This window comes from Eriocheir sinensis, chromosome 8 (genome assembly GCF_024679095.1).
Source record: "Eriocheir sinensis breed Jianghai 21 chromosome 8, ASM2467909v1, whole genome shotgun sequence".
Taxonomy (NCBI): domain Eukaryota; kingdom Metazoa; phylum Arthropoda; class Malacostraca; order Decapoda; family Varunidae; genus Eriocheir; species Eriocheir sinensis.
Genome location: NC_066516.1, coordinates 14353040 through 14373048, shown reverse-complemented (window position 1 = coordinate 14373048; position 20009 = coordinate 14353040). Strand labels below are relative to the sequence as shown.

Below are 20009 nucleotides of genomic sequence, written 5' to 3'. Positions count from 1 at the left end.
AAATCAAACCAACCCTGGAAGACAGACTCATCCACCACGCCGGAGTAAGAGAGTGAAGAAGAAAGTAAAGACAGAGTGAGAAAAAGTAAAAGTTAAGAGAAAGAACGTGAACAGAAACAGACTGACTCGCCGCGACCGGAGTAAGGGAGTGAGAAGGTAATAACACAAACAGGGAGTAAGAGAGAGAGAGAAAAAAAAAAAAGATAATGTGAAAAACGAAAGTAATGGAGACAGAAAAAGAAAGTGCACAAAATCAAACTAGCTCACCAAGCATTAACTGAAGGAGTGAGGGAAAGAATTAACACAGACAGACAGACAGCCACTCACCACGCCGGAGTATCTGGGGACGTAGGGCCGCAGGATGTCCTTCATGATGGCCTCCAGCGCCTTCTCCTCGGCGGGGCACAGCTTCTTCAGGATGGTGCCCTGCTTGTGGCCCGCGCGGAAGTTACCTGCGGACGAGGGGGCCAGGTGAGCAGGGAGGTGAGGATGTTAGAGCTTTTGATGTTATTTTTATTGATGTTATTGTTATTTTTACACCTACAACTACAACTACTACAAGAAGATGAGCACTAAGGCAACGCGTAGCTATAGTGTACGCCCAAGCTTTACTTGCTACTACCATACTACTACTACTACTTCTACCATACCGCTACTACTAGTAATAATACTTTTGTTCTTTTTCTTCGTCTTCGTTTTTTTTTCCTTCTTGTATCTTCTTATTGTTATTATTTTCCTTCCTTTTATTCCTCTTGCTTTTGTTCTTGTTCCTCTTTTCTTCATATTGTTATTTCCCGTTAAAGTCTACTACTACTATTACCACTACTACTACCACCAATACTACCACCAGCACCATCACTCCTACCTAACACCACTACACAACCAGTTTCAAAAGCACACACAGAAGAAAAAATATATATACTAACTGTTACACACGAGAATAAAAGAAAAATAGTGTCAAGAAATATTCAGCGTTAAGGCTAATCTTTCTTTTTAAACATGCCAGTAAATAATTCAGGTGTGGAGTTTATATATTTTTTCTCTAACTAACTCCTTGAACGTGTGTGTGTGTGTGTGTGTGTGTGTGTGTGTGTGTGTGTGTGTGTGTGACCAGATAAGGCAAGACTCGGGTGTGTTCACAGGGCGCATACTTCAGCCCGCCTTGGGACACAGCTGAATTTCTCTATATCACTGAGCCTGTCTTGTATCTCTGCGTGTTATTCTTGTTCTTGTTCTTTCTCTTGTTGTTGTTGTTGGTAGTGGTGGTGGTGGTGTTTTTTGTCATCTTGTCTTATCCTTGTTCTTGTTATTTCTTGTTATTCTTCGTCTTGTTCTTCTAGCTGTTCTTCTCTTTCTTGTTCTTGTTCTTTTTCTTGTTGTTGGTAGTGGTGGTGGTGTTTTTTGTCTTCTTGTCTTGTCCTTGTTCTTGTTATTCTTCGTCCTCTTCGTCTTGTTCTTCTTGCTGTTCTTCTCTTTCTTGTTCTTGTTCTTCTTTTTTCATATTGTTACTGTTTCCCATATAAGCCAAACACGATTTTGATTTTATTTAGTGATGGTGATGTTTTTTTGTCGTCTTGTTTTTGTTCTTCTTCGTCCTCTTCGTCTTGTTCTTCTTGCTGTTCTTCTCTTTCTTGTTCTTGTTCTTCTTTTTCATAGTATTACTGTTTCCCATAAAAGCTTAACATGATTTTGATTTTACTTATGTGGTATGTACTTCAACAACATCAACAACAACAAATACTACTACCATTACTATTATTACTACAACTACTTTCATTACAATACCTCTACAATACAGCTACCATCACATCTACTACGACTACTACTACTACTACTACTACTACAACTACTTTCATTACAATACCTCTACAATACAGCTACCATCACATTTACTACGACTACTACTACTACTACTACTATTACTACTACTACTACAACTACTTTCATTACAATATCTCTACAATACAGCTACCATCACATCTATTACGACTACTACTACTACTACTACTACTACTTTCATCACTATCACTACTACTAATACCACCACAACTACAACAACTACTACAACTTCCACTACAACTACCAGCAGGTGCGCTAATAGGCTCCTGCTACGTAAGTTACCTGCAGGAGAGCCTCGCTAGGTAGAGGGGGGGGGGGGGGAGAGGGGAGAGAAATCACACGGTCATTAGTTCGCTTAATTGCTGTCATTAGCGGTGTTGTTCTCGCCCATGTCGGTGTTGATGAGAAAGTTTGGGTGTTGCTGTTGTTGTTGTTGTTGTTGTTGTTGTTGTGTTGTTTGTTTTGTTAGTTAGTTAAAAGTCAGTCAGGTAGTTAAGGTAAGTAAGTTAGTCAGGTATCTATTTATCTTTATTTATTTATTTAGTTTATTTATTTAGTAATAGATAGATAGATAGATAGAGAGAGAGAGAGAGAGAGAGAAACATGAACAGGAGCAAAAATGGAGCGAGAAGGAAAAAGTAGAGAAAAAAAGTTAAAAAAGGAAAGGAAAGAAAGGATAAAAAAGGAGGCAACGAAGATAGGAAAAGGAGAAATGAAGGCGTTTTTTGTTATATTGTTGTTGTTGTTGAAAAAGGAAGGAAGGAAGGAAAGTATTGAAGTTATAATGGTATTCCCTCCCCCCCGCTCTCTCTCTCTCTCTCTCTCTCTCTCTCTCTCTCTCTCTCTCTCTCTCTCTCTCTCTCTCTCTCTCTCTCTCTCTCTGACACATATATTTCGTAATCTATGACGACGGTTGAGATTAGATAACCTTTAAATCTTTATCTCGATTAACACACACACACACACACACACACACACACACACACACACACACACACACACACACACGGGTTCAAATACGTATTAGTAATTATTTCGTAAGTATTCTCAAGCAGCTGAACCTTTTTATTACTACTACTACTACTACTACTACTACTACTACTACTACTATTTGAAGGAATGAGACAAAAAAAAATAACAAGAGTATGGAGGCGAAAACAAGGAAGGTGGAAGCAGAGGAGGAGGAGGAGGAGGAGGAGGAATGGTGGAGATAAGTGGGTGCAGTTTTTCTTGCTTTTTTTTTTGTGCCTCCTAGTAATGCTCAGTCAATCGGAAAGTTTGTGTCCTCCTCCTCCTCCTCCTCCTCCTCCTCCGTTCATTAACTTCCACTGCCTTATGTTCCTCCACCTTTTTCTCCTCCTCCTCCTCCTCCTCCTCATCCATTACTCTTTACAACTCCCATCTGTTCTTCTTCCTCTTCTTCCTCTTCCTCCTTGTTCTCCTTTTCCTCCCCCTCTTCCTCCTCCTCCTCCTCCATCTCCTTACATACTTTCTTCGTCGTTTATCTTACATATTTTTCTTCTAGTGACGTCTTGTACTTATTATTATTTCTCCCTCTTTCTCCTACTCTTTCTTGTTCTTCCTCTTCTTTTCTTTCTTCGTCCTCCTCCTTTTCCTCCTTATCTCTCTTCCTCCTCTTCCTCTTTCTATTCCCTCTCTTTTTCCTCTTTCTTATTCCTCCTCCTCCTACTTCTCCTCTTAACTTATTCTTCTTCCTCTTTCTCCTCCTCCTTCTCCTCTTACTTATTCCTCCTCCTCTTCCTCTTCCTTATTCTTCCTCCTCCTACTCCTACTCAAATGCATATATCTTAAAATTATTATTCATCATTTTTCTCCTCCTCCTCCTCCTATTTGTCTCTGCTATTGTTCCTTCATTATACTACTACTACTACTACTACTACTACTACTACTATTACCTTATATAACTTTGCCACATCACAGAATTGCCCTCCTATCCCCGTTACACCTTGGTTCACTTTTAAAACACCTACACACACACACACACACACACACACACACACACACACACACACACACACCTGTACACCCCCCCCCCCCACACCCACTCACATATATACATACACACAAAGCCGGATATGGAATACTAAGAAACACTTTTCACCTGTATACACCTGGACACACACACACACACACACACACACACACTCACACACACACACACACACAGCTGGAAAAGGTATACTAGGAAACGATATACACCTGGGTACACACACACACACACACACACACACACACACACACACACACACACACACACACCTTGGTGGCCGGCAAGTTGCACCCAGGGGTACTTGTGTTTCTTGTACGTCTGGATGAACGGGGTCCACTGCACAATGTTGCGGACCTTGCGCCAGTTGGACGGCTGCAACACAAACGGAAACACAAGATTTAGTAAAAGAAACACAAAAAGAAATGCCTGTCTGTCTCTGCCTCTATCTCGAAATGTCAGTCTCTCTATATATATTTTTGTATTTGAGTGTGTTTGTAAGTTTCTACGCTTGCAACACAAACAGAAACACAAGATTTAGTAAAAGAAACACAACATGAAGTGCCTGTCTGTATTTGCTTGTCTGAGTTTAAATGTCTTTCTATTTATTTGTGTACGTGTTTGTTTGTAATTTTCTTCGCCTGCAACACAAACAGAAACACAAGATTTAGTAAAAGAAACACAAAAATTAAGTGCCTGTGTCTTTGTTTGTCTGAGTTTAAATGTGTTTGTCGTTCTATTAATTTGTGTACGTGTTCGTTTGTAATTTTCTTCGCCTGCAACACAAACAGAAACACAAGATTTAGTAAAAGAAACACAAAAATTAAGGGCTTGTCTGGTTGTTTGTCGTTTTATTTATTTATGTACGTGTTCGTTTGTAATTTTCTTCGCCTGCAACACAAACAGAAACACAAGACTTAGTAAAAGAAACACAAAAATTAAAAGCCTGTCTGTCTACTTCTGTCTTTAACATTCTTTCTATCTGTTCGTGTGAGTGTGTTTATCATTCTCCTCACTAGTTGGGTGGGTGCAACAGGAACACAAACAGTAAACCAACACAAAGAAACGCCTCTCCCTCTCCCTTTGTTCCTATTTCGGTCCCTCTCGCTCTCTCTCTGTTCCTATCTCGGCCCCTCTCCCTCTCTCTGTTCCTATCTCGATATCTTAATCCGCCCGTCCGTGTGTGTGATTGTGGTTTTCTTCGTTGCGGAAAAAAAAAAGGAATAGCTAAGAAACAGTAAAGAAAGTAAAGAAACGTAAATAAAGAGAGGAAGGAAGGAATAGTTGTCATTTGTTTCTGTCTCTTAACTTTAAATATTTGTGTGTGTGTGTGTGTGTGTGTGTGTGTGTGTGTGTGTGTGTGTGTGTGTGTGTGTGTGTGTGTGTGTGTGTGTGTGTCAATCTTTTCATGAGCTATTTATATTATTTCCTTTCTATTCTTTATCCTTTTTTTTTTTGCCCTTGTGCTGCCCTGCCTCCTTCAGTTAAAAAAAAAAAAAAAAAAAAAGACGGATAGGATGAATTAGAAGTGTGTCCATCTCTGTTTCTCTTTCACCATTTCTACAGACGCAATGTATAAAGGGGGGCTTCAAGAGGGGCAGAGGGGGTTAGGTGGAGGCTCTGGGTGGGGTAAGGAAGGGGGACTCAGAGGGGTGGTTCAGGGAGGGTGAGGATGAAAGGGGGGTGGGGGGGTAAGGAAGCGGGACTCAGAGGGGTGGTTCAGGGAGGGTGAGGATGAAAGGGGGGTGGGAGGGGTTGAATACAAGTTGGAAAGTTTCGTTTAGTCGGCGCAACATCTGTGGTCATATGCCGGAGAGAGACAGATGGGGAAGGAATTATAGAAGGGTTGAATACAAACAAACAATAAAAATCAAAACGCAAAACCGAATAAAAATGTAGAAAAAAATTGCTAGGTTAGTCTCTCAACACTTCTTTTAATACACACGTTTGGAATAAATGATGAAGAAATAATAATAATAATAATAAAATAAAAAAAATGCTTGTCTTGTCATCTGTCTCTTTCCTTCTTTTGAAACTCGTAACGTCTCTGTCGCTATATTTGTGTCTGTTTGTCTGTCCTTCTCCCCCCAGGTGGCCAGGTAGCTTGCCGAGGGAAAAAAAGTATATAATTAAAAGAAACGGCTACTTGTTTTTTCTGCCACTCTGTCTCCGCGTATGAATATGGCGAAGTATTTATTTTTGCGTTTCGTTCTTTCATTCATTCATTCTTTCTTCCTTCCCTCCTCTCTCCTTTCCTTCCTTTCCTTCTTTCTTTCATTCATTCATTCTTTATTTCTTCCTTCCCTCCTCTCTCCTTTCCTTCCTTTCCTTCTTTCTTTCATTCATTCATTCTTTCTTCCTTCCTTCCCTCCTCTCTCCTTTCCTTCCTTCCTTTCTTTCTTTTTTCATTCATTCATTCTTTCTTCCTTCCTTCCCTCCTCTCTCCTTTCCTTCCTTCCTTTCTTTCTTTCTTTTTTCATTCATTCATTCTTTCTTCCTTCCCTCCTCTCTCCTTTCCTTCCTTCCTTTCATTCATTCACTCTTTCTTCCTTCCCTCCTCTCTCCTTTCCTTCCTTCCTTTCTTTCTTTCTTTCTTTTTTTCATTCATTCATTCTTTCTTCCTTCCCTCCTCTCTCCTTTCCTTCCTTCCTTCCTTTCTTTCTTTTTTCATTCATTCATTCTTTCTTCCTTCCCTCCTCTCTCCTTTCCTTCCTTTCTTTCTTTCTTTTTTTCATTCATTCATTCTTTCTTCCTTCCCTCCTCTCTCCTTTCCTTCCTTTCCTTCTTTCTTTCATTCATTCATTCTTTCTTCCTTCCTTCCCTCCTCTCTCCTTTCCTTCCTTCCTTTCTTTCTTTCTTCCTTTCATTCATTCAATCTTTATTTCTTCCTTCCCTCCTCTCTCCTTTCCTTCCTTCCTTTTTGGGTTCAACTTCAGGAAGCTATACATAAAATGATACATAAATAAATAAAGAATAAAATAAGTGAATGAATAGAAAAAAAATAAAGGTTGGTAAATTATCGTCAGCTGAGTCAGTAAGCGGAAAGGAGAAAAAATATATGGTGACAAATGAATATTCTTTGCTCCACTGCCTCTCTCTCTCTCTCTCTCTCTCTCTCTCTCTCTCTCTCTCTCTCTCTCTCTCTCTCTCTCTCTCTCTCTCTCTCTCTCTCTCTCTCTCTCTCTCTCTCTCTCTCTCTTTTCTCTCCTTTTTTCCCTTTTTCTCTCTTTTTCTGTTTTTCTTTCTCTTTTTCTTTCTTTCTCTCTCCCTCTTTTTCTTTCTCTTCCTCTTTTTCCTTCTCTTTCTCTCTTTCATTATTTTCCTTTTTCTTTCTTTCCTTCCTTCCTTCTTCCCATCTTTCCTTCCTTCCATCTCTCTCTCTCTCTCTCTCTCTCTCTCTCTCTCTCTCTCTCTCTCTCTCTCTCTCTCTCTCTCTCTCTCTCTCTCTCTCTCTCTAATGAAGTTACGAGGGGCAAAAGTCACCATTCATCATATTACCGAGACAAAGGAAAAAAAAAGTAAAGAGAATAAGAAAAAGGAAAAGAGAAGTTCATGACATTTTATTAAGTTCAACGAGACGTCTTCTTTGCTCTTTATTCCCATTTTCTCTTTCTTTTCTTTACTTTTTTTTTTCTTTTAGTGTTATCTTTTTCTTCTTTCTTTCTTTTTCTTTTTTCTAATTTGGCTTTTTTCTTTTTTTTCTTTTCGTTTACACTGACTACATTTGCTCTTTATTTTTCTTTAATTTTTTACTTTCATATCTTTATTTTGTTTTCTTACCTCTCATATTATCTTTCTTTTCTCTTTCTTTATTTTCGTTTACTTTGACTACATACATTTAGCTCTTTACTTCTATTTTTCTTTACGTTTTCTTCTTTTCTCATTATTATTTCTTATTTCTTTCCTTTTCCCTCATTTTGACTACATTTCCTATTTTTTCCTATTTTCTTTTCTTTACTTTTTCTTCCTTTCTTATTATCTATCTGTCTTTTGATTCCCTTCTCCTCCACTTTGTCTATATCGAAAGAGAGGTCACATGTTGGATTTATTATTTTTCTACTAACACACACACACACACACACACACACACACACACACACACACAATAGGCGGCCGGTGGTGAGGCGATTCGTCATGTAAATGCGGCAATTAAAATCATAAATAATTACTTCAGTCGGCCCCTAATACGGAGGAGAGCGATTCGTTTTCCTTGATTTATTTTTCACTGTTCGGGCCTAGGCGCCGACCGACCGTTTGCTTTATGCACCGACAGAGACATTACGTAGAAGAGGGTGGAAGGGGGGGAAGAAGGAGGAAGATAAAGGGTATGGATGAGAAAGAAGGGAAGGAAAGGGAAGAAATGACAAAGGTAGGAAAAAGAAGAGAAGGGAAGGGAAGGGAATGGATGAGAGAGAGAGAGAGAGAGAGAGACGCAGAGTAGGTTTGCATGTCCTGAGGAAGTGATAGGAGGAGGAAGAAGAGGAGGAGGAGGAGGAGGAGGAGGATAGGGAGAGGAGGAGGAGGAGGAGGAGAAACACGTAGATACAGTAGTTGTAGTATGCGGGCACCTCCACTGCCTCCTCCACCTCCTCCTCCTCCTCCTCCTCCTCCTCCTCCTCCTCCTTCCCAACCAGCTGACCTTCCCCTAACCTGTCTTGCGGTTCACCTGTCTAAGCTCTCCTTACATCCCCCCCTTCCCTTTTACATCCCCCTCCTCCCCCCCTTCTCCTCCCTTTCCCCTTACCCCCTTCCTTTTCCTCCCCTCTCTAGTCTCTTATCCTCTTACCATTTATATCCCCTTTACCTTCTCTCCCTCCCCTCTTCCCCTCTTCCTCTTCCTCCTATCCTCCTTCTCCTCTTCCCTCCTCACTCATCTTCTTACCATTTCCATCTCCTTCCTTCCTAATTCCGTATTTGGTTACTGTTTCTTCCTTTTTTTTATCCCCTTCCTCTCCTCCTCCTCCTTCTTATGTTCTTATGTTCTCCTCCTTCCCTTTCCTTATCCTTTTCATCTCCTTCCTTCCTATTTCCGTATTTGGTTACTGCTTCTTCCTTCTCTTCTCTCTTTTTATTTTTTATCCCCTTCCTCTCCTCCTCCTCCTCCTCCTCCTCCTTCCCTTTCCTTATCCTTTTCATCTCCTTCCTTCCTATCTTATTTGGTTACTGTTTCTTCCTTCTCTTCCTTCTTCTCATTTTTTTATCTCCTTTCCTCCTCCTCCTCCTCCTCCTCCTCCTTTCTTCTCCCTTTATCCTTTTCATCTTCCTTCGTATCCCTTATTTGGTTATTGTTTCTTCCCTCTCTTCCTTCTTCTCATTTTTTTATCTCCTTTCTTTCCGTCCCTTGTTCTCCTCCTCCTTCTTTCCTCTCTTTTTATTCTTTTCATCTCCTTCCTTCGTATCCCTTATTTGGTTACTGCTTCTTCCCTCTCTTCTGCCTTCTTAGGTTTAAACCCCTTCCTCTCCTCCTCCTCCTCCCCCTCCTACCTTTCTCTCCCCTTCGTTACGCAACCCGCACACACACTACTACTACTACTACTATTACACACACACACACACACACACACACACACACACACACACATATAAACGGAAAGGAGAGAGAAAATAACGAAGAAAACGAAGAGTAACAAGAAAGGAGGAAGAGGACAAACACAGGAGGACAAACACAAGAGGACAAACATAGAGGAAAAAAGAAGAAGAAAAGGATACGTAAACAGGAGAAGACAAACAGAGGAAAAAAAGGAAGAAAAGGATACGTAAACAGGAGAGAGAAGACAAAGAGAGGAAAAAAAAGGGGAGAAAGAGGAGAACAGAAGACAAAGGAGGACTAAAAGAGGAGGAGGAAGCAAAAGAACAAGAAAAGATGGAGTACTAAGAGAGGAAAAAAAAGAAGTGAGGACAAACAGAAAAACAAAAACAGTACAACATAAAAAAAAAAGATTAAAACACGGGGGAGATGACAATAAACAACCTTGGCATCCCTAGGCGTCGGGAGTTCGTAGGCTTCATCGGCGGAGAGGTCATCGTGGTGGGCCGTGTCATACTCCGTCGGGAGGGGCAGAAGGAGGCGCCGGGTATAGGACTCGTACCCGGGGGAGAGATTGATCGTCCCAGCCACCAGGGTCTTAATGTTCCCCAGCGCCTCATGCAGGGGTAGCACCGAGCCCCCAGCACTGCAGACCCGGATGGCGAAGGGCTTAGGGCTGGTGGTCGGGGTCTGAGTCGGGGTGCTGCTGCTGCTGCTGCTGGCGATGGTCGTGGTGGTGGTGGTTGGGGTGGTGGTTGTGTTGGGGGGGGTGTTTTGGGGGTGTTTCTTGCCCGCGGTTTGCATCTTGGCGGGCTTGTTGTGTTTGAGTTTCAGGTGTGAGGATGGCATTGGGGGTGGTGGTGGTGTGTGGTGTGGTGGTGGTGGATGAGGTGTGGTTTAGGATGAAGTTGTGGTGGAGTCGAAGGAAGGATGAAGTGGAAGAGTTTGGTAGATAGGGAGAAGGAAGAAGGAGAATGAGGACGTAGGAGGAGAAAAGGTAAGGTAAGGTAAGGTAAGGTAAGGTAAGGTAAGGCAAGGCAAGGCAAGGTAAGGTAAGGTAAGGTAAGGTAAGGTAAGGCAAGGTAAGGTTAGATAACGAAAATAAAAGGGAAGGTAGGGAAGAAGCGAGGGTAAGGTAGACAAATGAAAGATAAAGAAAGAAAATGAAAAGATGAAAATAAGAAGAGATCAAGGTAAGGAAAGTATGAATAAAGAAAAAGGAGTTAGAAAAGAGGAAATAAAAAAAATAAAAAAAAATAAAAGTGGGAGAAGAGATGGGAGGGGAAGGAATGAGAACAGAAAGGAGTGAAAGAAGGGAAGGGAAGGGATGATATTAGAGAAAGAAGGGAGGGGATGAGAAAGAAGAGGGAAGGGAATTAAAGGGAAAGGAAAGGGATGACAGAAGGGAAGGGAAGGGATGAAATTAGAGAAAGAAAGGAGGGGATGAGAAAGAAGAGGAAAGGGAATTAAAGGGAAAGGAAGGGGATGAAAGAAGGAAAGGGAAGGGAAGGGATGAAATTAGAGAAAGAAAGGAGGGGATGAGAAAGAGGAGGGAAGGGAATTAGAGGGAAGGGAATTAGAGGGAAAGGAAAGGGATGAAAGAAGGAAAGGGAAGGGATGAAATTAGAGAAAGAAGGGAGGGGATGAGAAAGAAGAGGGAAGGGAATTAAAGGGAAAGGAAAGGGATGAAAGAAGGGAAGGGAAGGGAAGGGATGAAATTGGAGAAAGAAGGGCTGAGAAAGAAGAGGGAAGGGAATTAGAGGGAGGTCAGAGAAAGGTAGAAGGAGGAAGAGGCAAGGTGAGGAGAGGTTAAGAAGGGAAGGGAAGGGGCGAAGGGCCGGAGCGGTGCCGTTTAAGGACGAATTCAATCAGCTTGTCTGTTTGGAGAAGAAATGAAGATGGGCGGCGATAATTGTCTTCTTTAATTGCCTTTCGTTCGTTGTCTTCTTCTTCTTCTTCTTCTTCTTTTCTCTTGCTTCGGTTTCTTTTCTTTTTTTGTTCTGCTCTTCGTTTTTTTATTTGGTATTTTCGTTTTTTTTTTGTCTTCTCTCACTTTTCTTCTTTTTGATTGTTTACGTTATTTAATTTTTTTTTTTTACACTGGCTATTGTTTATTTTTTTTTTTTTTATCTAATTTCTTCAGTTTCGTTTCTCACTTTGAGTTTTTTGCGTTCTTTTTCTTTTTTCTTCGATATATATTTTTTTCTTCAGTATTTTCTTTGTTCGGTTCGAGTCTGAATTTCTCGTTGTCTTCAATATTCTCTTTCTATTTTTATTGTTTTTTTTTTATCTTTTTCTATTACTCGACTTTCCTCTCTCTTTTTATTTTTTTTTAGTCTTTTCTTTTTTCTTCGATATATTTTTTCAGTTTATTTTCTTTGTTCGGTTCGGTTCTGAATTTCTCGCCGTCTTCAATATTTTTTTTCTATTTTTTTTTGTTTTCCTTTTGTTCTTTTTTATCTTTTTCTATTACTCGACTTTCCTCTCTCTTTTTTTTTATTTTTTCAGTTTTGTTTTCTTTATTATCTTTTTACGCTCGTCAATAGTCTTCTTTCTTATCGCCTTCCTTTCGTTTCGCTTCTTCCGCACTTTCGTTTGGTTGCTATGTCGATCTTTTCCCTCCTCTATCTTTTTCCTGCTTTCGATAACCCTTTTTTATTCTCTCCTCCTCGACACTCCTTTAACTTTTCTATTTTTAAATGTACTTTGTTTATATCTTTTGTTCTTCCATTTCCGACTTTTCTCTTTCTTTTGTTTTCTTCTTTATTTCTTTGTGATCGTAACTAATTTATCTTTTCCGGTGTATTTTTTTTCAACTGTATTTCTTTCTTGTATTTCTTTGCTCTTCTTTCTTTCTTTCTTTTTTCCTTTATTGCTTTCTTCCTTTTCTCTCTTCTATCTTTTCTTTTTCTTTCTCTCTCTTACTGCTTTCGTCCTTTCCTTCCTATCTTATCTCTCTTCGATATATTCTTTCTTACTTTCTTTTATTCTTTCTTTCTTTTTTCCTTAATTGCTTTCTTCCTTTTCTCTCTTCTCTCTTTTCTTTTTCTTTCTCTCTCTTACTGCTTTCTTCCTTTCCTTTCCTTCCTATCTTCTCTCTTTTATATATCCTTTCTTTCTTTTATTCTTTCTTTCTTTCTTTCTTCCTTCTTTCTCCTTCACTTATCTATCTCCCTTCTTTATTCACCCTCCGCCATTATTCCCGTGCGTGGCTGTATTAACATCATCCTTCTTCTTTAACGTTGTCTGTCTGTGCATGTCGTTCGGAAGAAGGAGGAGGAGGAGGAAGAGGAGGAGGATGAAAGAGTAACGAAGAAGGGAAGGAAGGGAATGGGGGGAAAGTGATGATGATGATGATGATGATGATGATGGAGAGGAGTGAAGGGAAGAAATGAGGGGAACTTAAGTGGATATATTAGTTCCTGCCCCTAAAAAGAAGAGGGGAGGAGGAGGAGGAGGAGGAGGAGGAATGGGGTAAAATGTGTAGGTGTGTGTCCGTGTTTTTTTGTCAATATGTATGTATGTATGTATGTATGTATGTATGTAAGTGAAGGGGTATACACACAAACACTTATGGAGTTCACATACACAAAAAATCGCACACACACTTATAGTTTCAACACTTTTTCTTCTTCTTTTTCTTGTATTTTCTTATATTTTCTTATATTTTACTTTGTCTTATTTATGTATTTTCTTTTTCTTTCTTTCTTATTGGACGCTTTTCTTATTATTATTACTGTTGGCTTTTCTCATTCATTATTCATTATTATCTTTATTATTATTATTTTTAGATCTGGAAGTAAAGTAAACAAATATTGATAGAGACAAAACGAAATAAAGAATGACTGTTTTTTTCATCTCCCTTCTCCCCAATAACAACTTTCCCCTTTTCCTTATTACCTCCCCAACCCTCCTCACCTCCCCTAATACCCCATGACATCCCCAACCTCCCCATCTTGGTTATGTCTTTTCAATGATTTTTTTCTTTTTTTTTCTTTCATGTTTCCTCATCTCCCTTCTCCCCACCAACCTTCCCCTTTCCCTTATTATCTCCCCCAACCCTCCTCACTTCCCCTAATCCCCCATGACATCCCCAACGCTTCCCCGACCTCCCCATCTCGTTCTTATCTTTCCTATATGTTTTTTTTCTTTCATGTTTCCTCATCTCCCTTCTCCCCAACAACCTTCCCCTTTTCCTTATTACCTCCCTGCCGTCTCCTCACCTCTCCCAATCCCCCATAACATCCCCACCACTTCCCCAGCCTATCCACCTTGTCCTTTCCGCTTTTCTATGTTATTTCTTTCTTTTCTCTTTAATTCCTTTCCTTCCCTCCTTCCTTCTTTTTCTCTCGTCTATCTTTCCTTCCCTCCTTCCTTCTTTTTCTCTCGTCTATCTTTCCTTCCTCAGTGTTACGCAAATACCATTAAAGTCCAGTCCCTTCATCCCCTTCTTCCCCATTTGTAGATTTTTCAGTAGGACGCCTTTTTTTTTTCTTCCCCAAATATCCCCTGTGAGAGGTTAGCTTCCCCAAAACGATTCCTCTTTCAGTGCCCCCTCCTCCTCCTCCTCCTCCTCCTCCTCCTCCTCCCCAACATAAAATCTGCGCCCAACTCATCACTTCCCTTCGTAAGGTCGACGTTAAGGGCCTTCTTCCTCTCTCTCTCTCTCTCTCTCTCTCTCTCTCTCTCTCTCTCTCTCTCTCTCTCTCTCTCTCGTCGAAAAACACTCTCCACCTCCCTCTCTCACTTTTCCTTCCATCGCATCTTCCTTCCTTTCTCCTCTTTGTCCTCCTCCTCCTCCTCCTTCTCCTCCTCCTCCTCTTCCTCCTCTTATGATTACACCCCAGAGCACACACGATATTTCAAACACACACACACACACACACACACACACACACACACACGATTACCAACCCTACACACACACACAACCCACACCCACACCCACACACGCACATACACACACACATACTTAGCTAAACCTACACACCTCCCGCCAACACACACACACACACACACACACACACACACACACACACACACACACGCGGTTTTATCAGCTTGTTATCAGTAATATTAGCTGAGGGGAGGTTGTCTTGCCACGCCTTCTTGGGACTTATCCGATAGCGCCTGATAGAGGAGGAGGAGGAGGAGGAGGAGGAGGAGGAGGGAGGAGGTACGACAGGTAAGATTAGAGAAAGAGGAGAAGCAGAGAGGAATAAAAGATGAAGGAAACTGATCAAAAGGAGGAGGAGGAGGAGAAGGAGGAGGAGGAGGAAAAGATTTCTCGTGTGCGTCATTTTCATTCTCCTCGTGAAGCGTATGAACGAACGAACATACACACACACACACACACACACACACACACACACACACACACACACACACACACACGGAGGTAGACAGATGAGTATTAAATGACTCTCTCTCTCTCTCTCTCTCTCTCTCTCTCTCTCTCTCTCTCTCTCTCTCTCTCTCTCTCTCTCTCTCCTACGGCCACAGCCACTGACCGCATACATGAACCAGCCAAACTTCTCCTCCTCCTCCTCTTCTTCCTCCTCCTCCTCCTCCTCCTCCTCTTCTTCCTCCTCCTCCTCTTTCAGACAGTAATAATAAAGACTCTAATTGCAACTAAACATGAATGAAGATCACGACAAACATTTCTTCCTCTTCTTCTTCTTTTTCTTCTTCCTCCTCCTCCTCCTCTTCCTCATACCATTTCTCATTTCTTCTTTTTCCTCCTTCCGTAACTATATTTTTTTTGTCTTCTTTTTCTCCTCCTCCTCTTCTTCTTCTCCTTCTTCTTCCATTCTTTATTTCTTCCTTTTGTTCCTTTTATTTCTCCTTCCGTAACTATCCATTTCTTTCCTTATCTTCTTTTCTTTCCTCTTCTTCTTCTTCCTCCTTCTCCATCTATATATTGCCTCACCTTTCCTCTTCCTCTCCTCCTCCTTCCCTTTCTTCTCCTTTGTCTTCTTTTTTTTTTATATTGCGAACTCTCTACCCTCATTTTTTTCTCTCCTTTTTTCTCCTCCTCCTCCTCTTCTTCCTCCTTCCCTCTTCCATCTTCTTCAACCTAAAGCCACTTCCTCTTCCATCTTCTTTCCCTCCCTTCCCAACTCCTTTCTCTTTCTCTCTTTTCTCTGTTCTACTCTCCTCCTCCTCCTCCTCCTCCTCCTCTTTATCACTACAGGCTAAAGTATGTTTCCTCCTCCTCCTCCTCCTCCTCCCTTCCTCATTCTTCTCCTCTCCTTTATTCCTCCTCCCTCCTTTCTACCCAAACCGTAAATCAATCCTCTGTCCCTTCCTCCTCCTCCTCCTCTTCTACTGCATCACCTTCCTCCCCTTTCCTCCCTCCCTTTCTCTCTCCATTTCTGTCGATTATCTTCTTTCCCTTCTCTCTACCTTTTACTATTCCTCCTCCTCCTCCTCCTCCTCTTCCGTTCTTCTCGTTTTCCATCTTTCTTCTTCTTCTTCTTCTTCCACCTTGATGATAATTATTCAAGATACTTTTAATTAACAGGTGACTCTTTCCTCCTCCTCCTCCTCCACCTCTTCCGCCTCCTCCACCTCCTCCTCCTCTCGTGGGACCCATAACGGAACACTCCCAACACATTCACGTCCATAATCTCCTCCTCCTCCTCCTCCTCCTCCTCCTCCTCCTCTTCTTCCTCCTCCTCCTCCTAAGACCAAGAACCTGCCTCAGAATTGCCATCCTCTATGACCTGGAGGAGGAGGAGGAGGAGGAGGAGGAGGAATAGAAGTAAGATGATCATGGAAATTGAATCGCTATCTTAAACATCATTTTCCTCTTATTTCTTCCTCCTCCTCCTCCTCCTTCCGATAACCTTTCCTTTCAACTTCCTTCGTATCGGTCTTGTCTCCTTTTTTCTCTCTTTCTTTCTTTTTCCTTCCCTTCTTTTTTTCGTTCATTCTTTATTTTTTCTCTTATCTTTCTCTTCCCTTCGTTCTTAGGTTTAGTCGCTTGGTTTTGTGGTTGTTATTAGAGAGATTTCGTATTATTAGTGGTTGCAGTGGTGGTGGTGGTGGTGGTGGTGGTTGTGGGTATATCATCTCCTCTCCTCCTCCTCCTCTTCAATTTCCTCCTCCTCCTCCTTCATCATTCCTTCATCTTCCATTCTTCTTTGACATTTTCCTTCCTTCAGCTTTCTTTTCCATAGGCCTATCGACCATTTTTTTGTAGTAGAGGAAACAGCTCAACGGTAAAAATATATATAAAAACAACAACAAAATCTGATATGGTACGCTTCATCTTTCTCTCCTCCTCCTCCTCTTCCTCCCTTTTCATTCTTCCAATTTTAGATGATTTTTAGACAGACGAGATTAAGTTATGGATAGCGAGGGTAGGTGAGGTTAGGTTCACAGGAGTTCCCTTGTATTTTCTGTTCTACCCTCCTCCTCCTCCTCCTCTTTCTCTCAATCACTACGGGCTAAATAAAGTATGTCTCCTTCTCCTCTTCCTCCTTTTTCATTCTTCCAATTTTAGATGATTTTTAGACAGACGAGATTAAGTTATGGATAGCGAGGTTAGGTGAGGTTAGGTTCACAGGAGTTGCCTTGTATTTTCTGTTCAACCCTCCTCCTCCTCTTTCTCTCAATCACTACGGGCTAAATAAAGTATGTCTCCTCCTCTTCCTCCTTTTTCATTCTTCCAATTTTAGATGATTTTTAGACAGACGAGATTAAGTTATGGATAGCGAGATTAAGTGGGGTTAAGTTCACAGGAGTTACCTTGCATTTTCTGTTCTACCCTCCTCCTCCTCCTCCTCCTCCTCTTTCTCTCAATCACTACGGGCTAAATAAAGTATGTCTCCTCCTCTTCCTCCTTTTTCATTCTTCCAATTTTAGATGATTTTTAGACAGACGAGATTAAGTTATGGATAGCGAGGTAAGGTGAGGTTAGGTTTACAGGATTTACCTTATATTTTCTCTGTTCTACTCTCCTCCTCCTCCTCCTCCTCTCCATCACTACGGGCTAAAGTATGTCTCCTCTTCCTCTTCCTCCTCCTCCTCCCTTCCCTTGCAGACTTTTTTGTGTTCTTGTGTTATTTGGCTTTTTCCTTTCACCTTCCTTTTTGTTTGTTTATTCTTATTTACCTAACTCCTCCACACCTTATCATCTCATTACTCCTTCTCCGCCATTTCTTCCTCCTCCTCTTCCTTCTTCTATTTCTCCACTTCTTCCACCCTGCCCTCTCTTAAACCCTTTCCTTCACTTTCTTCTCCCTGTCTACTTTCGTTTCCTATACTTCTTCCTTTCTTTCCTTTCCTTCTCCTCCCATACGTCTTTCTATCTATCTGTCTATCTATTACTTTCATATACTAATAACCTAGCCATCCATCTATCTCTCTAACCATCTATCACATCCACACACTGACAGTCTATCCATCTATCTACTTCCCTCCCCTTCCCCCCCTCCTCTCCCCTCCCTATCATCATCGTTCTCCCCTTTTCAAACCCCTCATCACAACCTGAACCTACCCCCCCCCCCCCCTCTCTCTCTTTCTCCATGACCTATCCAAATTATAGTATGTGTGTGTATGTGTGTGTGTGTGTGTGTGTGTGTGTGTGTGTGTGTGTGTGTGTGTGTGTGTGTTTAAGGTGATAGGCGCCCATTTCCTTTCATCCCGGGGGGTCCCATATCGCTTATTGTGTGGAGTGATGGGGAGGAAAGGGAGAATGGGAAGGGAGACATGGGTAGGAATGGAGGTAGTGTGTTGTATGTGGAAGGGTAGGAGAAAGAAAAAAAGAGGAAGGAAGGAATGGAGGATGGAAAGGAAGAGATCTGTGAGTGAGGGAGGAAAGGGGAAGGGTGGGGAGGGCGTGGGGATGGAAGAAGGGAGGAAGAGGAGGAGGAGGAGGAGGAGGAGGTCAAGAGGAAAGGGAGGAAGAGGTCAGAAGGAGGAGGAGGAGGTCAAGAGGAAAGGGAGGAAGAGGTCAGAAGGAGGAGGAGGAGGAGGAGGAGGAGGTCAAGAGGAAAGGGAGGAAGAGGTCAGAAGGAGGAGGAGGAGGAGGGGGAGGAGGAGGTCAGGAGGAGGAAGCAAATAAATGAGGAAAGGAAGTTGATTAATTTGACAATCCCCTCCCCTTCCTCTCTCTCTCTCTCTCTCTCTCTCTCTCTCTCTCTCTCTCTCTCTCTCTCAAAGGAACAGATGAAAGAACAGAAGAGGAAGGAAGGGAGGGGAGGAGGAGGAGGATGGAAGTAAATAAGAACATAAGAACATAAGAACCTCTATTCAGGAGCAGTAAGTAGCGGGCTTTTTTTTTTTGCTTTACTCCCTTGAACTGTCTCCTTAGCTGTAAAAAAAAAAAATAAATAAATAAAAATAAATAAAAAGGTCTGCAAGAGGTCGGTAGGTCTATACAAGGCAGCTCCTCTAAGCCTATATCGGTATTCTCAGCCTCTTCCGCCTCTCACATCAACTAGTATTTCCAAAGGCCAGAAAAGAGATCAATCAGGTTCTCACGAGCGCTTTTTTTAGGTTCACGGTGCAGAAGAAGGGTCAAACTACCACCACCACCAGGATCATAAAACTACCGCTGGAAATGCCCACAACTCCTTTTTTTTTTTTTTTGCAACAAAGGAGACAGCTCAAGCACACACGAAAAAAGAAACAATAATAAAAAAAAGCCCGCTACTCGCTGCTCCTAAAAAAAATAAAAAATAATAAAATAATAAAAAAATCAAAAGAGGTGGCCGAAAGAGAGGTCAATTTCGGGAGGAGAGGTGTCCTGTTACCCTCCTATACGAAAGCCTTGTCAAATGTGTGTGTGTGTGCTGGGGCGCCGGAATGTTGACCTCACCTAACCTCACTATCTACATACATATCTAATCTATTTTCGTATGTATCTATGGTATTGGCACCCACAACATGACTGCCGGGCCTGTTCCACTCATCCACCACTCTGTTGGGAAGTAAGGGGAGAAGGGGAAAGAATGGAAATGATTGAGAAGGGAAGAGAAAGGAGAGAGAAAGACGTGAAGGGGAAGGAGGGAAAGGGAAATAGAAGGGAAGGAATGGAGGAACGAAATGGAGGGGAGAAGGGGAACGACTAGAAGTGATTGAGAAGGGAAGGGAAAGGAGATAGAAAGACGTGAAGGGGAAGGAGGGAAAGGGAAACAGAAGGGAAGGGATGGAATAAAGGAAACCAGGGAAAGGAAGGGAGCAAAAGATGGCAGAATGGAAGGGATTGAGGATGGAAGAGGAGAGTCGGGCAGTGAAAGGGAAGGAAGGAAAGGGATATTGAAGGGAAGGGGAAGGTGGAAAAGGAACAGAGGAAGGGAAGAGGGGAAGAGAAGAGGACAAAATGAAAATGACTAAGGAAGGAATGGGAAGGGAGGAGGAAAGGGGAAGGGGAAGGGAGGGTAATGGGGAATGGGAAATGAAAGGGGAAGTTAATGGGAAGGTAAAGGGGGGGAAGGGGGGAGGGCCACAGGTGTTGACAGGTGTCCTTGAGATAGGGGAAGAAAGGGGACGATGACGTGGGTGAAGAGAGAGAGAGAGAGAAAGGGGGGGGGGTAGGGGTGGACTGCCAGGTGGGTGGAACACTTGTGGGGACTAAAAAAAAATTATGAAATCTAAAATGAAGGAGAAAAAAAAAAGTAAGTTAAT

The 20009-nt window shown here is 41.9% G+C and overlaps 1 protein-coding gene across 5 annotated transcripts in view; it reads right to left on the bottom strand.

The window, feature by feature from the left end:
• LOC126995580 (inositol-trisphosphate 3-kinase A-like) overlaps window positions 1-20009 on the bottom strand; it is a 142916-nt gene that overhangs the window by 37661 nt on the left and 85246 nt on the right. For 4 of the 5 annotated variants that reach the window (XM_050855259.1, XM_050855260.1, XM_050855262.1 and 1 more), the window contains exons 2-4: window positions 9819-13167; window positions 4120-4222; window positions 328-452 (exon numbers count right to left, since the gene is read on the bottom strand). In XM_050855259.1, coding sequence (XP_050711216.1) covers window positions 328-452; window positions 4120-4222; window positions 9819-10223 — 633 coding nt within the window. In that variant the 5' untranslated portion in view covers window positions 10224-13167. The remainder of the gene's footprint in view (window positions 1-327; window positions 453-4119; window positions 4223-9818; window positions 13168-20009) is intronic. The other variant, XM_050855258.1, reaches the window with a different exon arrangement.